Raw genomic sequence first — 24,081 nt, forward strand, 5'->3', positions numbered from 1 at the left:
GATCAGTCATCTGCTGAACTGGCAAGGGGGCGTGTCACTGCTATGGACAGTGTAAGAGACGTGGAGAGGAGAGTGCGCATGCGCGCTCTCATCTCTTCAGCTCTTGCGAGAGATCAGTCCTGTACATTGTCTGCTGAAATGGCAAGGGGGCGCGTCTATGCTACAGACAGTGCAAGCGCTCCCAAGCTCTTACACGGTCCGTAGCAGTGACACGCCCCCTTGCCAGTTCGGCATTAGACTGGTCTGGAAAGCTGAAGAGTGAGAGTGTGCTCGCACACTCTCTCTCCTCGCTCTTGCGGTTACACTGTCCGTATCTGATTGGACAGTGTCACAGCCACAGTAAAACACTTTTAACATAGTAAATAAAAACACTTTTTACTAAATAATTTTTTTTTAGTGTCACCATATCCTGAGAGCCATAAGTGTAGTTTTTATTGGTACCATTTTGGGGTACTAGCAACTTTATTACATTTTATGGGAAAAGTGACCAAAAAAGGAATTTCTGCCATTGTTTATTTATTTTATTTTTTTTCCAGTGTTCAAGGTGCGGGATAAATAATATATTTTTACAGGTCAGGCCGAGACGAACGCGGCGATAACCATTATGTATGGTTTTTTTTATTTGTTCTTTTTTTTTTCTAATTAAAAAAAGACTACAAGGAAACAGGACGATTCTTATTCTTATTAGATAAAACTTTCATTTATTTATTTTTCTAAAACTTTTTTTTTTTTTTACGCTTACTAGGGGACTTTAAGATCTGATCTTCTGATCCCCAGTACAATACACTGCTCTACTTATGTATGTACTTATGTAGTGGAATGTATTGTAACTGTCATTTTACAACTGACAGTCAGTCCATTAGGTCCTGCTTTTGGCAGGACCTAATAGTCTTCCGTACCTGGCCAACCAGGAAGTCGATGCTAGGCTTCCTGGTTGCCATAGCAACCACCGACACCCCACAACTTTTCGTGGGGTGCAGAGGGAGTCTCCTCCCTCTGTCAATCACTTAAATGCTGCTGTCGCTATTGACGGCGGCGATCGGAGAGAACTGTGATCGCCGCCTTTGTAGTATATTACAGCCGACACCCGCTGAAGATGAAGCGCGCACAGGTCCTGTCCACATCTTCCCTCTGCTGACAAGCTTTATGGAGATGCGGATTTAATTTTCCAGCAGGACTTGGCACCTGCCACATTGCCAAAAGTACCAATACCTGGTTTAATAACCACATTATCACTGCGCTTGATTGGCCAGCAAACTCGCCTGACCTAAACCCCATAGAGAATCTATGGGATATTGTCAAGAGGAAGATGAGAGACACCAGACCCAACAATGCAGACGAGGTGAAGGCCGATATCAAAGCAACCTGGGCTTCCATAACACCTCAGCAGTGCCACAGGCTGATCGCCTCCATGCCACGCCGCATTGATAACACCTCAGCAGTGCCACAGGCTGATCGCCTCCATGCCACGCCGCATTGATGCAGTAATTCATGCAATAGGAGCCCCGACCATATATTGAGTGCATATACTGTACATACTTTTCAGTAGGCCAACATTTCGGTATTAAAAATCATTTTTGAAATTGGGCTTATATAATATAAAATTTTTCTGAGACACTAAATTTTGGGTTTTCATTAACGGTTAGCCAGAATCTTCAACATTATAAGAAAAAAATGCTGGAAATAGATCACTCTATGTGTAATGAATCTATAGAATATAGGAGTTTCACTTTTTGAATTGAATTAATGAAATAAATTAACTTTTCGATGATATTCTAATTCATTGAGAAGGACTAGTATATTCATATATATATTTATATATATATATTTTTTTTATTACTGTTGGAGCTCCAACATTTAGTCGTCTTCTCTCCGTCAGTGTGGATCGCTGTGAGGGGATAGTGAAGGAGGCTTTAAACACGACAGTAAAAAAAAACAAAAAAACTATCCCGTAAAAACAGATCAACTGTCAGTTTTTTTTCTGGCCGTTTTGTATCAGCGTGTCTCAAAACGTTCATCCAATTCCCCGCGGTCAGACCTTTTTTAACCGCCGTATGTCATACATTTTTCATGGCCGTTTCAGTAAAGCCATCTACATGGGGGAAGATGTAATCCGGCATCTCAAAGCCCCTGACGTTGCGGTCCATATAAGGACAGTGACGTACAGGGCTTTTCCAAAACCAGAGTTCCCGGCCAGAGCGCATGTAATGCTCTGGCCAGGGACTCCATTGGGGAAGAGTACCAAGAAACGGAAAAATGTGTAGTGCTGCACACATTGAAGCCTGATCGTGACAACTGCACAGGGCATCGGCAGTTGGAACTTATATAACCGCACGGCTGACGTGAAGGGATTAAACAATTTCCTCTCTACTCAGGTAATGTTCTACCCCTCGTGCGACCACAAATCAAACAGCGTTGCCGTCAGAGCCCCACTGCACTGGCGCCATCTCACTCCTATACTCTTGCCTTTCCCAAGCGCAAGACTAGCTGTCAGTTACAGCATCTATGCAAGTGGGAGTCCGACTTGGATGGGTAGATGTCTAAAGCCGAGTGATTATAAATTTGGTGTGCTGTTGAATACACTGATGCTTGAAACGTATATCAAAGTCCTCACAAGGTGGTACTTAACCCCTGCCCATATAGCCAGCGTACTTCCCATACTGCTTTAGAGGATGCTGGGTACCAAGGGGATATGCTCCATTTATGGTGGCACTGCTCTAGAGTGTGGAGGCTTTGGGTGCATGAATACCTTCGTATTCTGACAAAAAAAAAAAAAAGATCATAAGACAAGTTAATTTGATTAAGGGCCTGTTCGCCAGGTATCCATCTTTTTGACTGAATCAATAGCGCAGTCGACTGCGCTATTAATTCCGTCAAATACGGAAACCTAACGCAATCGTGCCAAATGGAAACCATTAGCAATGTTTCCGTCACCATTGATATCAATGGTGATGCAAACGGAAGCTAAGGTTTCCGTTTTCCTTTCCATTGAGGGGTTCCTCCGACTGAATCCTCCGACAGAACCCCTCAACGGAAAGCCAACGCTGATATGAACAGGCCCAAACATATGTTTGTGATCCTCGAGTATGGCTAATCTATTTTGAAAAATAAAGATATCTAAAAAATAAACGACGCCATCCAATTAAGAATCCTCATGCAGTAGTGAGGTCATTGGAAGAGGATATTGGCTAGATATTATCTGCAGTCCCATCAGTGGAATGCAGTGAAGCCATTATTTTTTTTTTATACGTTTACCTTCAGTTTTTGTGCTTAACATATGGCTCTCACACTGATCTTATTAACATTTTGTATTGTGGGTCAGTTTCCCTCGGAATCACTGGTCTTCATGCAGAATCAGACATCCTAAGAACGGAGGGAGCGGAAGCCCAAAGTCTTTTAAGGTGAGAAGCGGAGATGCTACATATACTGGGTACACGAAAGACAATAGATCATACTATAAGGCCCCATGCACACGACCGTGCCCGCAATCACGGCCCGCGATTGCGGGCACAGCCGGCCGCTGACTGACAGCCGCATTTTCGGGCCGTGCTCCCATACAAAGTATGGGAGCACGGCCCGCAAAATGCGAAAGAACGGACATGTTCCATAATTCCCGGAACATTTCCACGGCACTGACACCCTTCCGTAATGCTACGGAAAGGTGTCAGTGTTCAATGAAAGTGAATGGCTCCGTTTTTGCGGACCGCAGTTGCGGTCCGCAAAAACGGAGGTTTTTTTGCTGTCGTGTGCATGGGGCCTAAGGCGTTATTAAAGATCTGAGGACAGAAAATATAATCTATCTGCAGTACATTAATATAAATTTATAATATGCTGTTACAGTATGGCGTAAATTGTAGTAGTTTAATTTTAAGATTTATAAGGCTTTAATTTCATGTACCTGATGACGTTACTCCCATCTGAGGAATGAGCTGCTCGTCCCTGCAGTTTTCGCGACCAGGAACAAGCCGTTGGTATCGAGCTGGATGAGGATTACCATCAACATCCACCAAAAATGGTGGTGGCATAAGGTGTGGTGCCTGCTGCGTTTGTTCATCCAGGACATAATTGTTTGCATCACGAATAAGAGGCCGATAATCACTGTGAAAGAACATTTGGTCTGCAATCTGGAAAATAACGTATTTAAGGTTTGTTTAATTACTTGTTGACTAGTACAAAAACGGTCTCTCTAAACAAATCTAAATCCATAAAATTACTATAATACATGTATATATCTGTATTTATTTTTCTGTCTAATTCATTGGGGAACACGGAAGACCGTTGATAAAGTCTTCTGCCACTAGGAGGCGCCAGAAGGCAAAAAAATAAATTGTTAGCTTCTCCTAGACAAATTGTAGGAGAAGCTAACTACTCAATTTGTACAGAAACAGTAAGAGCAACCCGGAGAAATAAAAAGGCAGTGTCAACCTAGAAAAAAACTTGATGGGTCGAAACAAGGGGAACCAGTAAAGTCAGGAAATAGAACTGGGTGGGAGCTGTGTCCCACAATTAACTCAACAAGAAAAGGATTTTATTATAAGTACTCCAAAAATTCCCTTTTCTCGCTCAGGTCTTTAGGGGAAACAAGAGAAGGTGGAACTAAAGCATTCCTTGTTGGAGAAAACAAAAAACATTGCACAACTGGTCATCTAATCCTCAAATCATCAAAATCGGGAAAAACATCAGAGGATGCAAAGAGTGTATCCTATAGAACAGAATAGGTTACGGAGAGAGACCAGGTAGCGGCCTGATGCATCTGCACAGCCGAGGACTGATGTTACGTCGGCCAAAAGGCCCCCACAGGATTGGTGGAATGAGCGGTTCGTCAGAAAAGGACTTTAGCGCTATTGCCTTAAGCGCAATAACCTAGGATGCTGCCTGGGGAGATGAAAAGGAGAGAGTCGGACTAGCGAAAGGATACGGTTTGAGACAGATCTTGTAGGTCCAAAGAGCTGTGACCACATCCAGTTGGAGTAGAGAGCATTCCATAGAATAGGAAGGGACCTGGACGGAAAACAGCAGGATGGAAGTGCCAACTCAGACAAAGGTCAGGTGGAAGCAAAAGAAAAGTAGGATAACGTGAGCGTACCACATTGGAGAAGGGAAATCCTGTCCCACCAGACAGTATGTCCTCTGCCTTGAGCCCCCTAAAAATCCTAGGGAGAGGAGGCATGAAAGGAAATAGGAAGAACAGATCCCAGTGAAAGACCACAGCAACCACTACGCAAGCCAGAGGATGAAGGAACCAAATCGCCCGGATCTCCTGCTGAGGAAGTCAACTATCCAGTAGGCCACTACCAGACTTCGGGCCACAGATAAAGACTCTGGCAACACTAGTGAGCTGCAGGTTACCTTAAAGGCTCAGGTAAGCATTGTCGGACTGAATGGGATTGGACACCCTTCTAGGAGAAGGAAGTCCCATGAAGAAAAGACTGGTACAGAGCGGCCCTAGAGGGGGAGAGGAGAAATTCCTCTGGGGTGTACAACGTACCACCAGGGAAAGAAGAATAGGATAATCCAGCCAACATGGAGATCAAACACAAGGTAAAAAACACCTGATGAAGTAGACGAGTATGACCCTAAGTACAGGGGAAGGCTTCCATGGAAGAAGGACCCAGGAAGACACTGTAGTAAGATGGAAAAAAAGGATGGTGCAAGAGTGTCTAGGATGATTTGAAGGCTGTACCAGCTTCGAACGGGAGGGAACCTTCACCAGGTTGTCATGTAAGTATTGCGTGACAGGACCATGGCAAAAACCATTGAGAAAGAACAATGAGGAGATGCCAGGCTGATGGAAAACCAGATGGGGCACTGGTCACTCTCCACAGTGACTCCTTCTGAAAGAGTCTAACTGTGACAAAATGATTGAGATCCAGGAGGGGGTGGTCAGAGCCATCCCTCCTGGGAACCACGAAAAGACTCCTAAGTACCGATGCGATTATGCCCTGGAGGAGAAAGCCCATAGCGCAATGGCTAGGAGAAGCAGACCTAAAACAGATATTTTGTAGCCCGGAGGACCTACTTCATAGGGCCATACGTCTGAGAATAGACTGATCCAAGTGTCTCAAAAATGAAGAAGCCTGCCCACAATTCAAAACGGACCTATGAGCTGAGCATCATACTGAGGCGGGTCCTCTGAGCGCAGCAGAACGACCCGATAAGTATCATACTTGGCCCTTTTTACGGAGAATGACACGAGGTGAGGGGGCTTGAAAATTTTAAGGTGCAATTGGCAGTCTCCCACGAAGGTATAGGTCTGCTAGACAGCCCAGGATGTCCATGAGTGATTGGCAGAGTCTGACCTTCCTAGGTCTCCCTGAGACAAGGATCGTGCTCGCTCAGTGGGTATCGTTTCAGTAGTAGGCGGGCCATGGAGGACACCCATGGTACCGGGCAGCGGGGTCAAGACTGACCACATTGTAATATACACGTGTCAGAAATTTAACTACCTGCACTTGAACTCTGGACTCCGCAGACTTGCTTTAAAGCCTTATATTATAAATCGTCTGCACATATTTAGATGCTATTATCATAGATTTATTGTTTGTTAACAGCGCTTTGGCAAGTCAGAATGTTACTAAACGTTTTTACATCATCAGGCCTTCTATTCAACAAGAGGTAGGTGTAGGTACATTGAGGGTGTAATGAAATTACTAGCACATTGAAATTCATAGGCAGTCAAAGTAACATTACTAAGCGTTGGACTGCAGCAAACCAATATGCAACAGATTTTAATGGTAGTCAGTACTTAAAGAGTATATAAAACTTTTCAGTATATGCGGTCATATGTGTGTACATGAGGAAGAACACAAATTTCTGGCCATTATATGACTTGTATTGTGCATTTTTTAGCAGATTTCCCCTCTGCAGGCTCTCTAATTCTTAGTTGTCGGAGTTAGGGGGTGGAGCCTAAAATAGATCAGGTCTTCTAAACACTGCACACAAAGATGATAAGAATCCTGCTCTACTATCTCTAGGAGGATAGGATAGAGATAGATAGATAGATAGATAGATAGATAGATAGATAGATAGATAGATAGATAGATAGATAGATAGATAGATAGATAGATAGATAGATAGATAGATAGATAGATAGATAGATAGATAGATAGATAGATAGAGATAGATAGAGATAGATAGAGATAGATAGAGATAGATAGATACTTGTATTGGCAGTGTCTATGTCTCTCGTTGTGCACCCTCCTCCTGCTCCCCCTCCCCTCTCCACAGACTTGTATAGGCAGGCAATGAGGACACACACCCACACTTTCTGCAGTTAGTCAATTCTGCTCTGTAATTAGTATATTGATACCGCCTGAATTAGGAACACTAACCTAGCCAAAAAGTATCAGGCTAACCACGCAGGGAACAATCTAGGAAGAGTGTCAGCAGGAATGAAGTAGTTATAAATAGCCTGCCACAATATTGCACTATCCCTAACCTAGATTAACAGAACAAATACAGCTGTACCCTGCCTGGATTAAAGTTGAGAATATGATTTCTCGATTATGATATTTGTAAAACACCTTGATTCACAGCAGGGGCAGCTAGTATACACTTAAGTTCATATATCAAGAGCCGGCCCTGCACAGCACAGTAACGAGCTTTAGTACATCATATATAAAAATGTCAGCAGGTTGACCAGGCAGAACAGCATGGGAGAACAATGTCAAAACATTACCAGAAGTCATAAGGATAAATTGGGAAAAACTAACCGGACTGACAGAAGATGGTTGCCCCTTAATGTTATATCGGGCGTGTAGGTAGAGGCGATATAATCGCTTATTGAAAACACGCCATGAGGGAGATATTATGACTAGGTCATATGATAACGTATTGCATTTTGTTATTGTATACTCTATATTGAAACGTTATTTTATTATTGTTAATAGATGTCCTGTGGTTCGAAAACGTATAACAATATTCTAACTTGTCAAAAAACGCTGTCGCCCGATGACACGAGTGAGAAAGTACACAATATTCACAAGGAAACACCATCCCCATGTTTGAGCTGCCGTATACCAGTAAATCACAGTCTAACCAACTGCTAGCAAGTCATTGGTCCTGCAGAATGTTTGACAAAAAAAAACAAAAAACCTTACCTTGTCATATTTGCTGCTTGAACCAAAGCCAAAAATTAATAGGTGGCCATGAGAGTCAGTGCACGCAAAGTGTTGTCCATCAGGGGAGCACTTACAGTCAAATACTGCTCCATGACCTTGTCCTTCAATCTGTAAGATATTTAAAAACATATTATGCCATCTTAGATATTCAAAAAGTGTGAATAAATACAACCAACAATTTCTATTAATTCACAGTAAATGAAAGCCTATGACAGCATCGATATGAGCCTCATAGCCTAGCATTGAGACTTACCTCTGGTGCCTACAGCAGATGCTGTAGGATTTGGGTGGTCAGTCGGGTTCACATGACCCAAAAGCTCACTGTATAAAGTTCCGGGTAAGCAAACACACCTCACTTTCACTTAATCACATTTTCAAACCTGGGTTGGAGGTGGGGTTGACTGGCCGCAAAAAAATGTGCTTTTTATAACAGTAACTTGGACTCGTATCAGGAACATGTCATTTTTCACACAACAACATCACAAGTAGGCCGGACCCTGCATCCGATAAAAGCAATAAAGCTTGGGGTTTGTGATTTCACAGTATTGTGGATCTCAAAAGAAAATCTCCATGTCACCTACTGCACATCCACAATTGTTGAATGTATACGATAGTAGTCATCACTGAATTCTTCACTAATTATTAAAGAAGACCTCCAGTGGTAACAACTTTCCATCTCTGCATTCCCCAACTGACTGTATACCGTACTACACTTCTTTTATGTATGCTATACTTACGTTTGGGGTTTGAAACAATTCCTGTCAATTGACTCCAGTCTATATGCTTTCCCCAAATTTTTTTTAGTTAAACTGTTAGTATATAAATGATTACACATTGTTCTAATTTTTTCACAAGTCAGGAAATATTATAAATTAGATTCTAATTTATAACATTTCCATGTGCTGGTCACTAGAGGGAGCAATTCCCAAAATTGCAGCATTGGCATGTGATAAAGCAACCTCATTGCCTTATGCTGCAAAATTGGAGAAGACACACTCGCTCTAGTGTGCTCAAGCAATGCCCCTCCTTTATCCTGGCTAGTGCCAGGAGAAAGGAGGGGGTTGAATGTTCAAACCTCCTACACTGTGTGCCGCCATTTTTTGAGCGAATGCAGTGTAGTAGGCTTAGATACAGTGGTAATCACACAGTATAACACGAACATACACAAACATAACTTACCTGCTCCTGCTGCTTCGTCCGCTCCTAGTCCTTGCTTTGGAACATATGGACGGAAGCCGCGACTGGAAGTAGTCATCTTACTGTCCGGCCGCGGCTTCCGGTCCACATGAAAATGGCACCTGATGTCGCTCGGCCGAAGACCTTCCTTTTGGACTGTGTGGGAGCGGCGCATGCGCCGTTCCCACACAGACGGCGTACGCTATAGTGAATGGAACGGCTCCCGTTTGCATTCACTATGGGGATGTATGTGCCGTATTCCATCTCTGTATGTTGTTAATCGAGAAGTAAAAGACAGAAAAAAGTAAAAAACAAAACCACAAATAAATAAAATGTATTTTAATAACATACTAAAAACAAAAACATAAAATTTTTTTTTTCCCGTGACACCTTCCAAAGGTGTGCGCTTTTTAATACATTTTGCACATTTTACTCCAACAAACTTTTGTTATAGACTCTAGTTTGTTGGAGTAAAATGTGCCAAATTTATTAAAAGGCGCACACCTTTAAATTAAATTTGGAAAGGCAAGCAAATCTTCGGCTGCCATGAACAGGTGAAGATTTACGCTCCAATATTTACATCATTTTATAGCATAAGACTAAAATCTGTCAAGTCAGTTATAGCCCCGTTCCTTCCTCGTAAGCCCCATCCACTTTTCAAAAGTGTCTAGAAACGTGAAGTCGCACATTTTAGCGAAAATAGTGTGCGCGCCTAAATTTGAGACTCTTAATATTTGGTGGTGTACACTCTGTGTGGCTCTCTATAAATAGTCTTGCAATTCAGGAGGATGGAATCATTTCAATATATTTTGTTTTAAATTGCTGCAACTAAATTATAAGGGCTAGAGGTTAGATCTTCGTAAAAAGGAAAAATGCAATATATTCCCTTTAATATTATACTAATATACTGTAGATTTTTTTCATTCTGGTTTCTGTCCATGATTATTGGTGCAGCCATTTTGTCTGAGAAGTTGCTCTGTTAATGGAAATGTGTCTCGAATTAAAAAAAAACTATTTTAAGCAAGTTATTTTTATTTTTTTATCAGGTGTATTTTTTGTTTTTTTCTTCCACAAAGTGGGAAGCATCAAATCAAATAATTTGACATGTAATCCTATATTGGCCACCAGAGGGAGCACTTCCCAGATCTACAGTAGGGTGAATCAGGCAAAGCGACTCACAGCTGCTGCACATTTGGGAGGGAGACTTACCCCTTCCTCCCTAATATTGGCTACAAACCAGGAATTGGTGTCTTCAAATTGTCAACCAGTGTCCAACTCCCATTCTCGGAGTGATTCTACAAACAGTATCTGGCAGCAGCTCTAGGACACAAAAAAGGTGAAGAATGATGAAAGTCAAGAGGGAAGACCCTGAGGTAAATTACTTTTCAGTTGACAAGTTTACACGGCGTGTATCTTACACGGTTTTTGGCGCATTTTATGCGCTGAAAAACACGTAAAAAATATGTGTGATTAAGCTTCCCATTTATATCATTGTTAAAGAGCGCTGTTAATACATACAACGCGCTTTTTCACGCGAGCCTTGTAAAAAAAAGTGTTGCTGAAAAATAGAGACATCGGGTCAATTTATTGGCACGTAAAACGCGCCAAATGTTCCTATGGTCAATGGGAGTCCTAATTATGCACCAAAAAGCGTCAAAAAAAGCACAAAAAAAATCTTTCAAACACACTTGATTACGCTTCCCATTTACATCAATGGGAAAGCGAGCCGTTCGTATATAGAATACGCTTTTCTGCACGAGCGTTTTAAAAACCGCGCTGCGTAAAACGCTCCAAATGTTTTCAGTCAGTGGGAGTCCTAATTATTCGCCAAAAAAAGTGCAAAGAGCGTGCACAAAAAGTGTAAAAACACGCGGAGAAATGCCTGTATTTTAAAGAGCGCTTCACAAGAAACGCAACTGTATTTGACATGTTTACACATCAGGTTTTTTTGAGCGCCGTGTGAACATGCCCTAAGGCACACATGTCAAACATAAGGCCTGCCACCTCATTTTATGTGGCCCGTTGCTTGTAAAAAACAGAATAAAGGTTTTGACATGCAGTAGGACTTCTAAGTAACAAAAAAACAGGTGGTTTTTTTTCCGCTATCCGTAGCGTCCGGCAGAAAAAAAGCACTGTCCGGGATTTAGTTCTCCCGAAACATTGCACTGCGCACGCGCCAAAAAGGCCATGCAAAGGGCAGAAGATGGAGTAGGCGGCAGCGGGCATATTTCAATCTGAGTGAGGTCAGTGCTGGGAGTGGACCACCCCAGTCACCTGACCTGAGTCATCAGGTCAAGTCACTTAACCCCTTAAGGACACAGCCTTGTTTTGGCCTCGGAGACCATTTTTCAAATCTGACATATTTCACTTTATGTGGTAATAACTTCGGAATGCTTAAACCTACCCAAGCGATTCTGAGATTGTTTTCTCGTGAGATATTGGGCTTTATGTTAGTGGTAAAATTTGGTTGATATATTCAGTGTTTATTTGTGAAAAATAGCAAAATGTAGAGAATTTTTATTTATTTTTTAATAGCATTTTTCTAAATTTAAATGCATCTGCTTGTAAAACAGATGGTTATACCACCCAAAATAGTTACTAGTTCACATTTCCCATATGTTGGCATCATTTTTTGAACACTTTTTTTTTTCTAGGAGGTTACACGTCTTCGCAGCAATTTCTCACAGTTTGAGTAAAATTTCAAAAGCCTCTTTTTTTTTTATGTACCAGTTCAGTTCTGAAGCGGCTTTGAGGGGCTTATATATTAGAAACCCCCATAAACACCCCATTTTTTTAAACTAGACCCCTCAAAGAACCCAAAACAGTATTTAGAAGGTTTATTAACCCTTTAGGTGTTTCACAGGAATTTAAAGCAAATTAGAGGTGAAATTTACAAGCTTCATTTTATTGTCAGAAAATCTGTTTTACAGAAAAAAAAATGGAATAAAAAGGAAGGTTTTACAAGAGAAAAGCAACTCAATACTTATTGCCCAGATTCGGCCGTTTTGAGAAATATCCCACATGTGGCCCTAGTGTGGTAATGTACTGAAGCACCGGCCTCTGAAGCAAAGCAGCACCTAGTGGATTTTAAGGCCTCCTTTTTATTAGGCACCATGTCCGGTTTGAAGAGGTCTTGTGGTGCCAAAACCGTGGAAACCCCCCAAAAGTGAACTACACCCCTGAAGGAACTTACCGAGGGGTATACGATCCCACGAGTTTTTTTGCTGCATTTTGTGGAGGAATTAGGCTGTGCAATTGAAAATCACATTTTTCCGATAAAAGGAACAAATTTTTAATTTTGACTAGGAATAAGAGGAGGAAAAGCACCCCAACATTTGTAAAGCAATTTCTCCCGATTATGGCAATACTCCACATGTGGTCATAAACTGCTGGTTGGACAAACGGCAGGGCTCAGAAAGGCAGGAGCGCTATTTGGCATGTAGATTTTGCTGGTTGGTTACTAGGCACCATGTCACAATTGCAGAGCTTCTGAGGTACCAGAACAGGGGAAACCCCTTAAAAGTGATCCCATTTTGGAAACTAAATGATTCACTGTATATAAGATAGCAAATGTCGTTCAAAAATGTAAATATATTCACCGCCTGATAGAACGATTAAAAATTGATTTTATTGTTAAATTGATAAAAGATATGGCTCAACCAGCCATTATTTCCAGAAACAGGCAAAAGCAAGTGATTGGCGACAGTAGAGGTGTATCAGAGTGAACGAAGTTTCTCAAACACTCCGGAGTTCACTTCGTTCACTCTGATACACCTCTACTGTCGCCAATCACTTGCTTTTGCCTGTTTCTGGAAATAATGGCTGGTTGAGCCATATCTTTTATCAATTTAACAATAAAATCAATTTTTAATCGTTCTATCAGGCGGTGAATACATTTTGGAAACTAGACCCCTTGAGGAATTCATTGTAGTTTTCATGGGGCGCATTCGACTTTTTGATCAGTTTTTATTCTATTATTAAGAGGTGTGGTGACAAAAAAAAAATAGGGATTAAAAAAACAGCAATTCTACTATTGTTTTTTATTTTTTTTAGGGTTTCGCCGTGCGCTATAAAATACATATTCACTTTATTCTGCGGGGCGATACGATTACGGCGATACCAGATGTTTATATTTATTTGTTTTATGTCTTATGGCGTTTGCACAATAAAATACTTTTTATAAAAAAATCATTCACTTCTGTTGCCTTATTCGAAGAGCCATAACTTTTTTATTTTTCCATCAATAAAGCCGTGTGATGACTTGTTTTTTGCGTAATGAATGGTCGTTTCGAAAAATTGTCATTCTGGTATGGTCTATTATTTTCTTTTAGGGTGTTCACCGTGCGGGATAAATAAAATACTTTTGTAGTTCAGGCTGTTACGGACGAACGGATGCCAATTATGTATAGTTTATTTATTTTTATTAATAATAAAGTAAAAATCCCCCCTTTTCCCTTATCAGTCCTTTATTACTTTTAAAACTTTTTTTTTTTTACACTTTACTTTGTCCCACTAGGGGACTTGAGGGCAGGAGGCCCTGATCGCAATTCTAATGCACTGCAAAACATGCGTAGTGCAGTGTATTAGAGTTGTCAGCTACTCGCTGAGGGCAAGCATAGTGGGTAGATGGCATAGCCGGACGCCATTATTAGGCCTCCGGTTGCCAAAGCAACAATCTCCGCCCGCTATCATGTAGCGGGCCGTCGATGGTAGTTTATCCCCTAAGAAGCCGCAATCGCTATTGAACGCGGTTTCTAAGGGGTTAATCAGCGGGGACACAGCGATCGGTCCCCATTGAAGGAGCTGCGGCAACTGCTGTACGAGACAGCAGTTGTCACTGCTCCTGTATGTGTCGTGAGGACGGCCGAAATGGCAGTTCCTCCTGTTATGTACTATTAGGTCATGGAGTGCAAACGATGCAGTTAACACGACCTAATAGTACATCAAGGAGCGGGAAGGGGTTAAAGGAGTTTCACATTCCATAGGAAAGGTGATAAAGTGTCTGATCGCTGGAGGCCCCACCCATAGGACCCCCAGATTGTGAGAATAGACCCAAAACTCGAATTAGGCTATATTCATACGACAGTGAAAAAATTGTCAGTTTTTCATGGCAATTTTGCATCAGTGTGTCTCCAAATTCTCATCCACTTCCTGTCCATATGTCCTCTTTTAATGGCCGTTTGACATCCGTTTTGCATCAGTTTTTCATGGTCGTTAAAAAATCTGATGAATTTCATCATTGGTCAGGCTTTTTTTTTTGTCCCAACCCACTAAAAACACCCAAAGGAAGGTCACATGTTCACCTAGACACTATTTACAGCCTCCCTGTATATGATGCCACGCAACTCCCTGTGTAGGATGCCACGCAACTCCCTGTGTAGGATGCCACGCAACGCCCTGTATATGGATGCCACGCAACTCCCTGTACATGGATGCCACGCAACTCCCTGTACATGGATGCCACGCAACTCCCTGTACATGGATGCCACGCAACTCCCTGTACATGGATGCCACGCAACTCCCTGTACATGGATGCCACGCAACTCCCTGTACATGGATGCCACGCAACTCCCTGTACATGGATGCCACGCAACTCCCTGTACATGGATGCCACGCAACTCCCTGTACATGGATGCCACGCAACTCCCTGTACATGGATGCCACGCAACTCCCTGTACATGGATGCCACGCAACTCCCTGTACATGGATGCCACGCAACTCCCTGTACATGGATGCCACGCAACTCCCTGTATATGGATGCCACGCAACTCCCTGTATATAGATGCCACGCAGCTCCCTGTATATAGATGCCACGCAGCTCCCTGTATATAGATGCCACGCAGCTCCCTGTATATAGATGCCACGCAGCTCCCTGTATATAGATGCCACGCAGCTCCCTGTATATGGATGCCACGCAACTCCCTGTATATGTATGTCACACAACTCCCTGTATATGTCACACAACTCCCTGTATATGTCACACAACTCCCCTGTATATGCCACACAGCCTCAATAAATATGATGCCACACAGCCCGACATGAATGCCCTACATACTCACCGATGCAGCGCTGTCTTCTTCAGGTAAGGTCTTTGGTCTTCATGGCATCTGCGGCGCCGCGATTACACTCATCGATGCAGCTACTCCTCACGCGTGGACTCTCGACTTCACGGGATCTGTGAAGGTGGCGCGATGGCGTCATCACGTCGCCTTTGCAGAACCCGTGAAGACGAAAGACCACACCTGAAGAGGTCGGCGCTACATCGGTGAGTGTCATCGAGCCGCTTATAGCCAGTAAGGGTACTAGTAGCTCACTTGCCAATCTCCATGTCACAGATCAGTTATTAACGGCTGTTAAATGCATTGACAGCCATTAAAAACTGATCCATTGACTTCTATGGGGGCCGTCAGGCCGTGAAAACTGGCAAAAATAAGACGTCCTATTTTTTGACGGCCATTATTCACGGGCCGTTAAAAAAACGGCCGTGCGAATACACCTATAGAACATCACTGTTCTGAAAACGGCCGTTAAAAGAACGGCCGTCGCACGGCCGTTTTCACGGTCGTGTGAATAAGGACTATGGGTATATTCACACTGCTTATTTTCGGCCGTTTTTCGGGCTGTAAACGGCTGAAAAAATAGGAAGCAGAACGCCTCCAAACATCTGCCCATTGATTTTAATGGGAAAAACCGCATTTTTTACGGACGGGGCGTTTTTTGTACGCGGTTAAAAAACGCCCGCGAAAGAGAAGTGAATGTCATTTCTTGAGCCGTTTTTCATTGACAATAAAAAGACAGCTCCAAAAACAGCTGAAAAAAATGCAGCGAAAAAAGCCAATTAAAAAAAACTGAAAATCAGGAGTGGTTTTCCTTTGAAAACAGCTCTGTATTTTCAGACGTTTTTTGCTAAGCGTGTGAACATAGCCTTACGCCTCACTGCTCGACTGCAGAGGGGAGGACTTTCAATGGAGTGTCTAGCATGAGCACAGCCGCTTTATTCAAAGTCTTTGCGGTTTACAACAGTCTTCGAGTACAGAGCTTGGCTTTTTCCGTCAGTTCCACAGACATTGAATTGAGCGGCAGGACCACGGTCAACTGCCACTTTATTCAAGCTACTCCTCACTGGTGCAATAAGGGGGAACTAAGGCTTCAAAGCACCGTTCTTTCAAATGGTGGTGGTCCCAGTGGCTGGGCCCCAGCGATCAGACCTTTGTCGATTCTGGTAAAAGGGAGTCTGTCAACAATCGTCGCCCCCCTTTAAACCAGACACCGCTTGTTAAAGAGAACCGTTCACCTGCCCATACAAGTGCAGCTGAGTGCAGCATGTAATAGGCAGGGCTGCACAAACCCTGGGGCACTTTACATTTTTTTCCTACCCTGAAGAGTGAGAGCGTGCACACAGCTCCGAACTGCCCGTGCGCACCGCTCCGAGCTGCCCGTGCGCACCGCTCCGAGCTGCCCGTGCGCACACTATCCTCTCTACAGCTCTTGCTGTGACGCTGTCCGCAGCTGATTGAAAATTACACACCCCATTGACAGTTCTGGGGGTTATTTAAAGAGGCTCTGTCACCACATTATAAGTGCCCTATCTTGTACATGATGTGATCGGCGCAGTAATGTAGATTACAGCAGTGTCTTTTATTTAGAAAAACAATCTATTTTCACCAAGTTATGAGCGACTTTATCTTTATGCTAATGACTTTCTTAATAGACAACTGGGCGTGTTTTTACTTTTGACCAAGTGGGTGTTGTGCAGAGAAGTGTATGACACTGACCAATCATCGTCATACACTTCTCCCAATTCATTTACTCCGCACATAGTGATCCTGAATTGTTCCCTATGTACAGTCACATACACACATTAAGTGTCTTGACAGAAATAGACATTGCGTTTAACTGGGACGGAATGTCAATTCACAATCCCAACACTCAGGATGCAGGACAATTGCTAGCTAATTCGCTTGCGACACGTGGGATAACACAAGTACTCCTTATTTAGTCTTGAAAGGACTAAAGATAGTCAACACAGCTAGGTTTCCACCGCTTTCCACTATACATAACTAAAAGTGTCAGTGGTTTGGAGGGGGGGGGGGGGTTAAAAACAGCTGACAGTCCCCCTTTAAAAGTAAAAATCATGCCAGAATCAGTGCACAAAACTTGTCTTCAATCAGGATACTCTTGGTTGACTATGATAAGCAGGATTTGTCCACTTTATTAACACAGCAAAACTGACCTTTTAAAGTTTGTGATAATATAGCGTTAGTAATACACTTTTGTTTGTGAATTGCAATATTAAAGCGTAGCTATACATTTGACAAACTTCTGACATGTCATAGTGACATGTCAGAAGATTGGATTGGTGGGGATCCGAGCACTGAGACTCCCAACGATGGCTAGAACGAAGCAGCTGAAGCGCTCGTGTGAGCGCTCAGCCGCTTCGTCTCTGTTCGTCTTTTTCCGGTAATAAATGTATCGTGTACGGACTCAATTGAAAGTCTATGAGCCCGTACTCCGATACTTCAGCTTTCCGGGAAAAAGCGGACACAAAGCTTGTCAAACGTTTAGCTACACTTTCAAAAATAATCACTTAAGTGGCACATTGGGGCAGATGTACTAATGCACTATAATATTAAAACAGTGTAATCTTATACAAAGCAGTCAGACGATGTACAAATTCATCACAGCAGTGACAGCTGTATGATAAGTTTGGCGCATCTTACTTGACCTGCTAGACACTTATACCTTTGATTTGGCTTAGTTTGAGACAGAATGTGCCCGTTTTTTTGGCGCATGATGGCTTTGTGTGGTGCAACTTGAGCCACACTCCTTTTCAAAACCGCTTGAAAAGGGTCTAGTGAGGCGCAAACATCTGGTTTAACTAGAAATGCGCCAAATCTTGGTGCAATTTACATCACATTCAAGCTGCAAGCACATTACTACATCTGCCCTATTGTGTCCAAGTAATTCCAAATAAGTTATATCCACCAGAAAAAAAAAAGACACACAAATACTAAATTTTTAGACAGAAGATATGACACATATTACACCATAGAACTCTACAAGTCAGTAAGCAGATATTGGCCTACCATGTTGAAGTAAGACCGGATCTTGACCCCTCGCGCTAGATCCCAGACTATGACATTCCCATCATGGCCTGCCGAAAACAACACTCTTGGATCAAACGGATGAGACTCTAGCACAAAAACTTCATCCTCATGACCCTGAAAACATGATGTACAACAAACTGTTTTATTAAGTAAAAAGGAAATCAAGAGCAAGAAAAGCAAACAATTTGGTGTTAATTACTTTAATTTACAAGATGTTTAGCTTAAAGGGATTTTCCACGAATCATAAATTATCCACAGTATAGGTGACATTTTTATGATTGCTGGGGGGAACTACTAATCGTGAGAACAGGGGTGTCAAACTTTGACATTCAATAGAGCGGCAGTCGAGCATGTGAATTGTCGCTCCATTAACCCCTTAAGGACGCAGCCTAGTTTTGGCCTTAAGGCTCAGAGCCCATTTTTCAAATCTGACATATTTCACTTTATGTGGTAATAACGTCGGAATGCTTAAAGCTACCCAAGCGATTCTGAGATTGTTTTCTCGTGACACATTGGGCTTCATGTTCGTGGTAAAATTTGGTCGATATATTCAGTGTTTATTGGTGAAAAATTGCAAAATGTCGAGAAAATTTTGAAAAAATAGTATTTTTCAGAATTTAAATGCATCTGCTTGTAAAACAGACGGTTATACCACCCAAAATAGTTACTAGTTCACATTTCCCATATGTCTACTTTTAGATTGGCATCGTTTTTTGAACATTCTTTTATTTTTCTTGGACGTTACAAGGCTTACAACATAAACAGCAATTTCTCATATTTTTAAGAAAATTTCAAAAGCCTTTTTTTAAGGTACCTGTTCAGTTCTGAAGTGGCTTTGTGGGGCCTATGTATTAGAAACCCTGATAAAACACCCCATTTTAAAAACTAGACCCCTCAAAGTATTCAAAACAGCAGTTAGAAAGTTTTTTTAACCCTTCAGGCATTTCACAGGAATTAAAGCAAAGTGGAGGTGAAATTTGCAAATTTCATTTTTCTTGCTGAATTTCAATTTTATTCATTTTTTTTTCTGTAACAAAGAAGGTTTTACCAGAGAAACACTACTAAATATGTATTGTCCAGATTCTGCAGTTTTTAGAAATGTCCCACATGTGGCCCTACTGCGCTCGTGGACTAAAACACAAGCCCTAGAAGCAAAGAAGCACCTAGTGCATTTTGAGTCCTCTTTTTTATTAGAATATAATTTAGGCAGCATGCCAGGTTTGAAGAGGTGTTGAGGTGTCAAAACAGTAGGAATCCCCCAATAGTGACCCCATTTTGGAAACTACACCCCTCAAGGAATTCATTTAGGGTTGTTGTTACCATTTTGACCGCACAGTTTTTTCACAGCACGTATTTGAATTGGGCTCTGAAATGAAAAAAATTTCATTTTTTCCAATAAAATGTCATTTGTGATCAAAATTTCTTATTTTCACAGGGAACAAAACACCCCATTTTGTTGCCCAATTTGTCCTTAGTGTGGCAATACCCCATTTGTGGTGATAAACTGCCGTTTGTGCCCATGGGAGGGCTCAGAAGGAAAGGAGCGCTATATGTTTGTTGGAGTCCAGATTTTGTTGGATTGGTTTTCGGGTGCTATGTCGCATTTGCAGAGCCTCAGAGGTATCAAAGCAATGGAAACCCACCAAAAGTGACCCCATTTTGGAAACTACACCCCTCAAGGAATTCATTTATGGTTGTTAGCATTTTGACCACACAGTTTTTTCACAGCACCTATTTCAATTGGGCTGTGACATTAAAAAAATGACATTTTTTCCAATAAGATGTAATTTTTTACCAAAATTTCTTATTTTCACAGGGAACAAAATACTAAATTTTGTTGCCCAATTTCTCCTGAGTGCATCAATACCCCATTTGTGGCAATAAACTGCCGTTTGGGCCCATGGGAGGCCTCAGAAGGGAAGGAGCGCTGTGTGTTCTTTGGAGTACAGATTTTGCTGGTTTGGTTTTTGGGTGCCATGTCGCATTTGCAGAGCCCCAGAGGTATCAAAGCAATGGAAACCCACCAGAAGTGACCCCATTTTGGAAACTACACCCCTCAAGGAATTAATTTATGGGTAATGTGACCATTTAGACTCCATAGTTTCTTCACAGAACTTATTTGAATTGGGCTGGGAATTAAAAAAAAATATATTTTTTCCAATAATATGTAGTTTTGGCTGAAAATTTCTTATTTTCACAAGAAACAAAATACCCCATTCTGTTGCGCAATTTGTTCTGAGTGCCGCAATACCCCATTTGTTGTGATAAACTGCCGTTTGGGCCCATGGGAGGGCTCAGAAGGAAAGGACCACCATTTGGCCTACTGGGGATTTTCTAGTGCGAAGTCATGTATGCAGAAGCACCTGAGGTACCAGTACAGTTGAAACCCGCAAGAAGTGACCCCGTTTTAAAAACTACACCCTTAAGGCATTCATCTAGAGGTGTAGTGAGCATTTTGACCGGAGACCTACACCCCATAAACTGTAATGTGGGTTCTCCCGGGTATGGCAATACCCTACATGTGGCTGTTATCAGCTGCCTGGACACACAGCAGGGCCCAGAGGGGAAAGACGAGGGGGATAAGCTGTGTGGAGTGCATCAGAGTAAGCAAAATTGGGGTAAATTATAAACCAAGGGATGTATGATAAATTTTAAAACACTTTCATACAGAGCTCTGGTTATTCGGGACACGTGTCACATTGATATATTGTGTCATCCATTATCGCCCTCTTATAGCAGACTTTGCACCTCTTTTGACTTTTTCCCTTCTTGCCAGTTTGGGGAACTTCTCCTGGAAAGTGTTGCCGCCCAGGTACGATGCGTGTGGGCTCGCTTCCAGAAGTACTGGGTGCCCCCCCCCTTCTTCGTCCCTAAAGATTAGGTTCTTGATAATCACCTCTTGAAATTCCAGGAAAGTTCCCGTCTGGCCTGCACATCGACGTAGCATGTACGCATTGTACAATGCCATCTGTATGATGTGCCCGGCCAGCTTCTTATACCACAACGCATGGCGCTGTAGGGCTTCAGGGCTTGATCTTACAAGTCCATCCCTCCCATGTACCTATTGTAGTCCAGGATGCAGTCTGGTTTGGGGGTGGCCTTTCCTTCATATATCCTAAACCTGTAGGTATACCCTGATGCACTCTCACAGCTTATACATCTTCACGCCATACCTTGCCCTCTTACACGGCAGGTACTGGCGGAATTTAACCTTCCCTTTAAAATGTACCAGGGACTCATCAATAGAAATACACTTCTCGGGGGTGTATGCTTGGGAAAACCGGGCACTGGAACGGTCTAATAGGGGTCTCCGTTTATACAAACGGTCAAAACTGGGGTCATCTCGGGGTGGGCACGGCTCATTATCAGTATAATGTAAGAAGCGAAGTATTGCCTCATTTATTTATTTTTTTAGGTTCCAGTTCAGTTCTGAAGTTGCTTTGAGGGGCCTATATATTAGAAACCCCTATCAAATACCCCATTTTAGAAACTAGACCCCTCAAAGTATTCACAACAGCATTTAGAAAGTTTATGAACTCTTTAGGTGTTTCACAAAAATTTAGAGCAAAGTAGAGGTGAAATTTACATTTTTTTTTTGTCAGAAAATCCTCTTTATACCATTTTTTTTATAACACAAAAGGATTTATCAGTGAAACGCAACTTAATACTTATTGCCCAGATTCTGCAGTTTTGAGAAATATCCCACATGTGGCCCTAGTGCAGTAATGGACTGAAGCACCGGCCTCCGAAGCAAAGGAGCACCTAGTGGATTTTGAAGCCTCTTTTTTATTAGGCACCATGTCCGGTTTGAAGAGGTCTTGTGGTGCCAAAACATTGGGAACCCCCCCAAAAGTGACCCCAATTTGGAAACTAGACCCCTTGAGGAATCCATTGCAGTTTTCTTGGGGTGCATGCGGCTTTTTGATCAGTTTTTATTCTATTTTTAGGTGGCGTGGTGACTAAAAAACAGCAATTGTACGATTGTTTTTTTTTTCGTTTTTTTTTTTACAGCGTTCACCGTGCGCTATAAATGACATATTCACTTTATTCTGCGGGGCGATACGATTACGGCGATACCAGATGTTTATAGTTTTTTTTTATGTCTTATGGCGTTTGCACAATAAAATACGTTTTGTAAACAATCATTTACTTTTTGTGTTACCATATTCTAAGAGCCAGAACGTTTTTATTTTTCAATCAATAAAGCCGTGCGAGGACTTATTTTTTGCGTAACGAACTGTAGTTTCGATCAGGACCATTTTTCGGTACAGGCGACTTTTTGATCTCTTTTTATTCCATTTTTTGGGAGGTGAAGTGACCAAACAATTGTGATTGTGGTTCGGTTTATTATTATTTTATTTTCCGGCGTTCACCGTGCGGGATAAATAATGAAATAATTTTGTAGTTCAGGCCGTTACGGACGCGGCGATACCAATTATGTATAGTTTATTTGTTTGTTTATATATTTTTATTAATAATAAAGGACTGATAAGGGAAAAAGGGGGATTTTTACTTTTAATAGTTTTAAATCTTTTATTTTCTTATTGTTACACATCTTTTTTTAACTTTTTTTTTACTTTATTACTTTGTCCCACTAGGGGACATGAGGGCAGGAGGCCCTGATCGCTATTCTAATACACTGCACTACATGCGTAGTGCAGTGTATTAGAACTGTCAGCTACTCACTGACAGCAAGCATAGTGGGTCCTGACGTTGTCAGGACCCACTAGGCTTCCGTCTATGGCATAGCCGGACGCCATTGTTTGGTGTCCGGTTGCCATAGTCACCATCGCCGGCCGCTATCGCGTAGCAGGCCGGCGATGGCAGCTTAACCCCTAAAAAGCCGCGATCTCTATAGAACGCGGCTTTTAAGGGGTTAATCAGCGGGGACACAGCGATCGGTCCCCGCTGTAGGAGTGGTGACAGCTGCTGAACAAGACAGCAGCGTCACAGCTCCTGTATGTGTCGGGAGGACGGCCGAAACGGCCGTTACTCCCGAGACGTACTATTACGGAATGGAGCGCGAACGATACAGCTGCCATGACGTAATAGTACGTCAAGGAGCGGGAAGGGGTTATAAATCTACGGGAATGACAAACAGCCGAGCACTGTGAGTGAGTAGGAACATGGGAGCCCGTTTCCACGCAGGATTGGTGGGGGTTCCAGCAGTATGGCCCCCAGCAATCATAAAAATATCAGTTATCCCGTGGATAGGTGTAAAAAAAAAAAATATATATATAATTCTGGGAAAGCCCCTTTAAAAAGAACATATTGGTTGTGATGGAAATACAAAAAGATTAAAGAAGAATTATTTTCTACATATATAATTAGCAGAACAGATGATTTACAGTTTCTATTTTAATTTCACCAGTGACATCTAAATCTCATGATATTCTATGCTTAGACTAAATACACGCGGTGGAAATTGACCTGAGGTGCAGATTTTAAAATTCACAGCAGGTCAATTTCTCTTGCGAATTTCCACAACCCATTAAATAAGAGGGGTGAAATCTGCCGGTGGATTAGCCGCAAATTTTTCTGCCGTGTGTACCTACACCTAAAGGGTTAATCTGAGTTTCTTATTACATACACACAGCCAGCAACAGTCACACACTGAGGAGAAAGCTGTGACAGGCTGTACTTCTGCTTCTTCTAGCCTCCTACTCTTCTGCTCTGTA

At 42.2% G+C, this 24,081-nt stretch overlaps 1 protein-coding gene across 4 annotated transcripts in view; it reads right to left on the reverse strand.

Moving 5' to 3' along the window:
• Window positions 1–24,081, reverse strand: part of PHIP (PHIP subunit of CUL4-Ring ligase complex) — a 199,317-nt gene that overhangs the window by 101,405 nt on the left and 73,831 nt on the right. For all 4 annotated transcript variants that reach the window (XM_075862053.1, XM_075862052.1, XM_075862051.1 and 1 more), the window contains exons 15-17: window positions 18,383–18,517; window positions 8,100–8,228; window positions 3,899–4,124 (exon numbers count right to left, since the gene is read on the reverse strand). In XM_075862053.1, coding sequence (XP_075718168.1) covers window positions 3,899–4,124; window positions 8,100–8,228; window positions 18,383–18,517 — 490 coding nt within the window. The remainder of the gene's footprint in view (window positions 1–3,898; window positions 4,125–8,099; window positions 8,229–18,382; window positions 18,518–24,081) is intronic.

This window comes from Rhinoderma darwinii, chromosome 4 (assembly GCF_050947455.1).
Source record: "Rhinoderma darwinii isolate aRhiDar2 chromosome 4, aRhiDar2.hap1, whole genome shotgun sequence".
NCBI classification, from domain to species: Eukaryota; Metazoa; Chordata; class Amphibia; order Anura; family Rhinodermatidae; genus Rhinoderma; species Rhinoderma darwinii.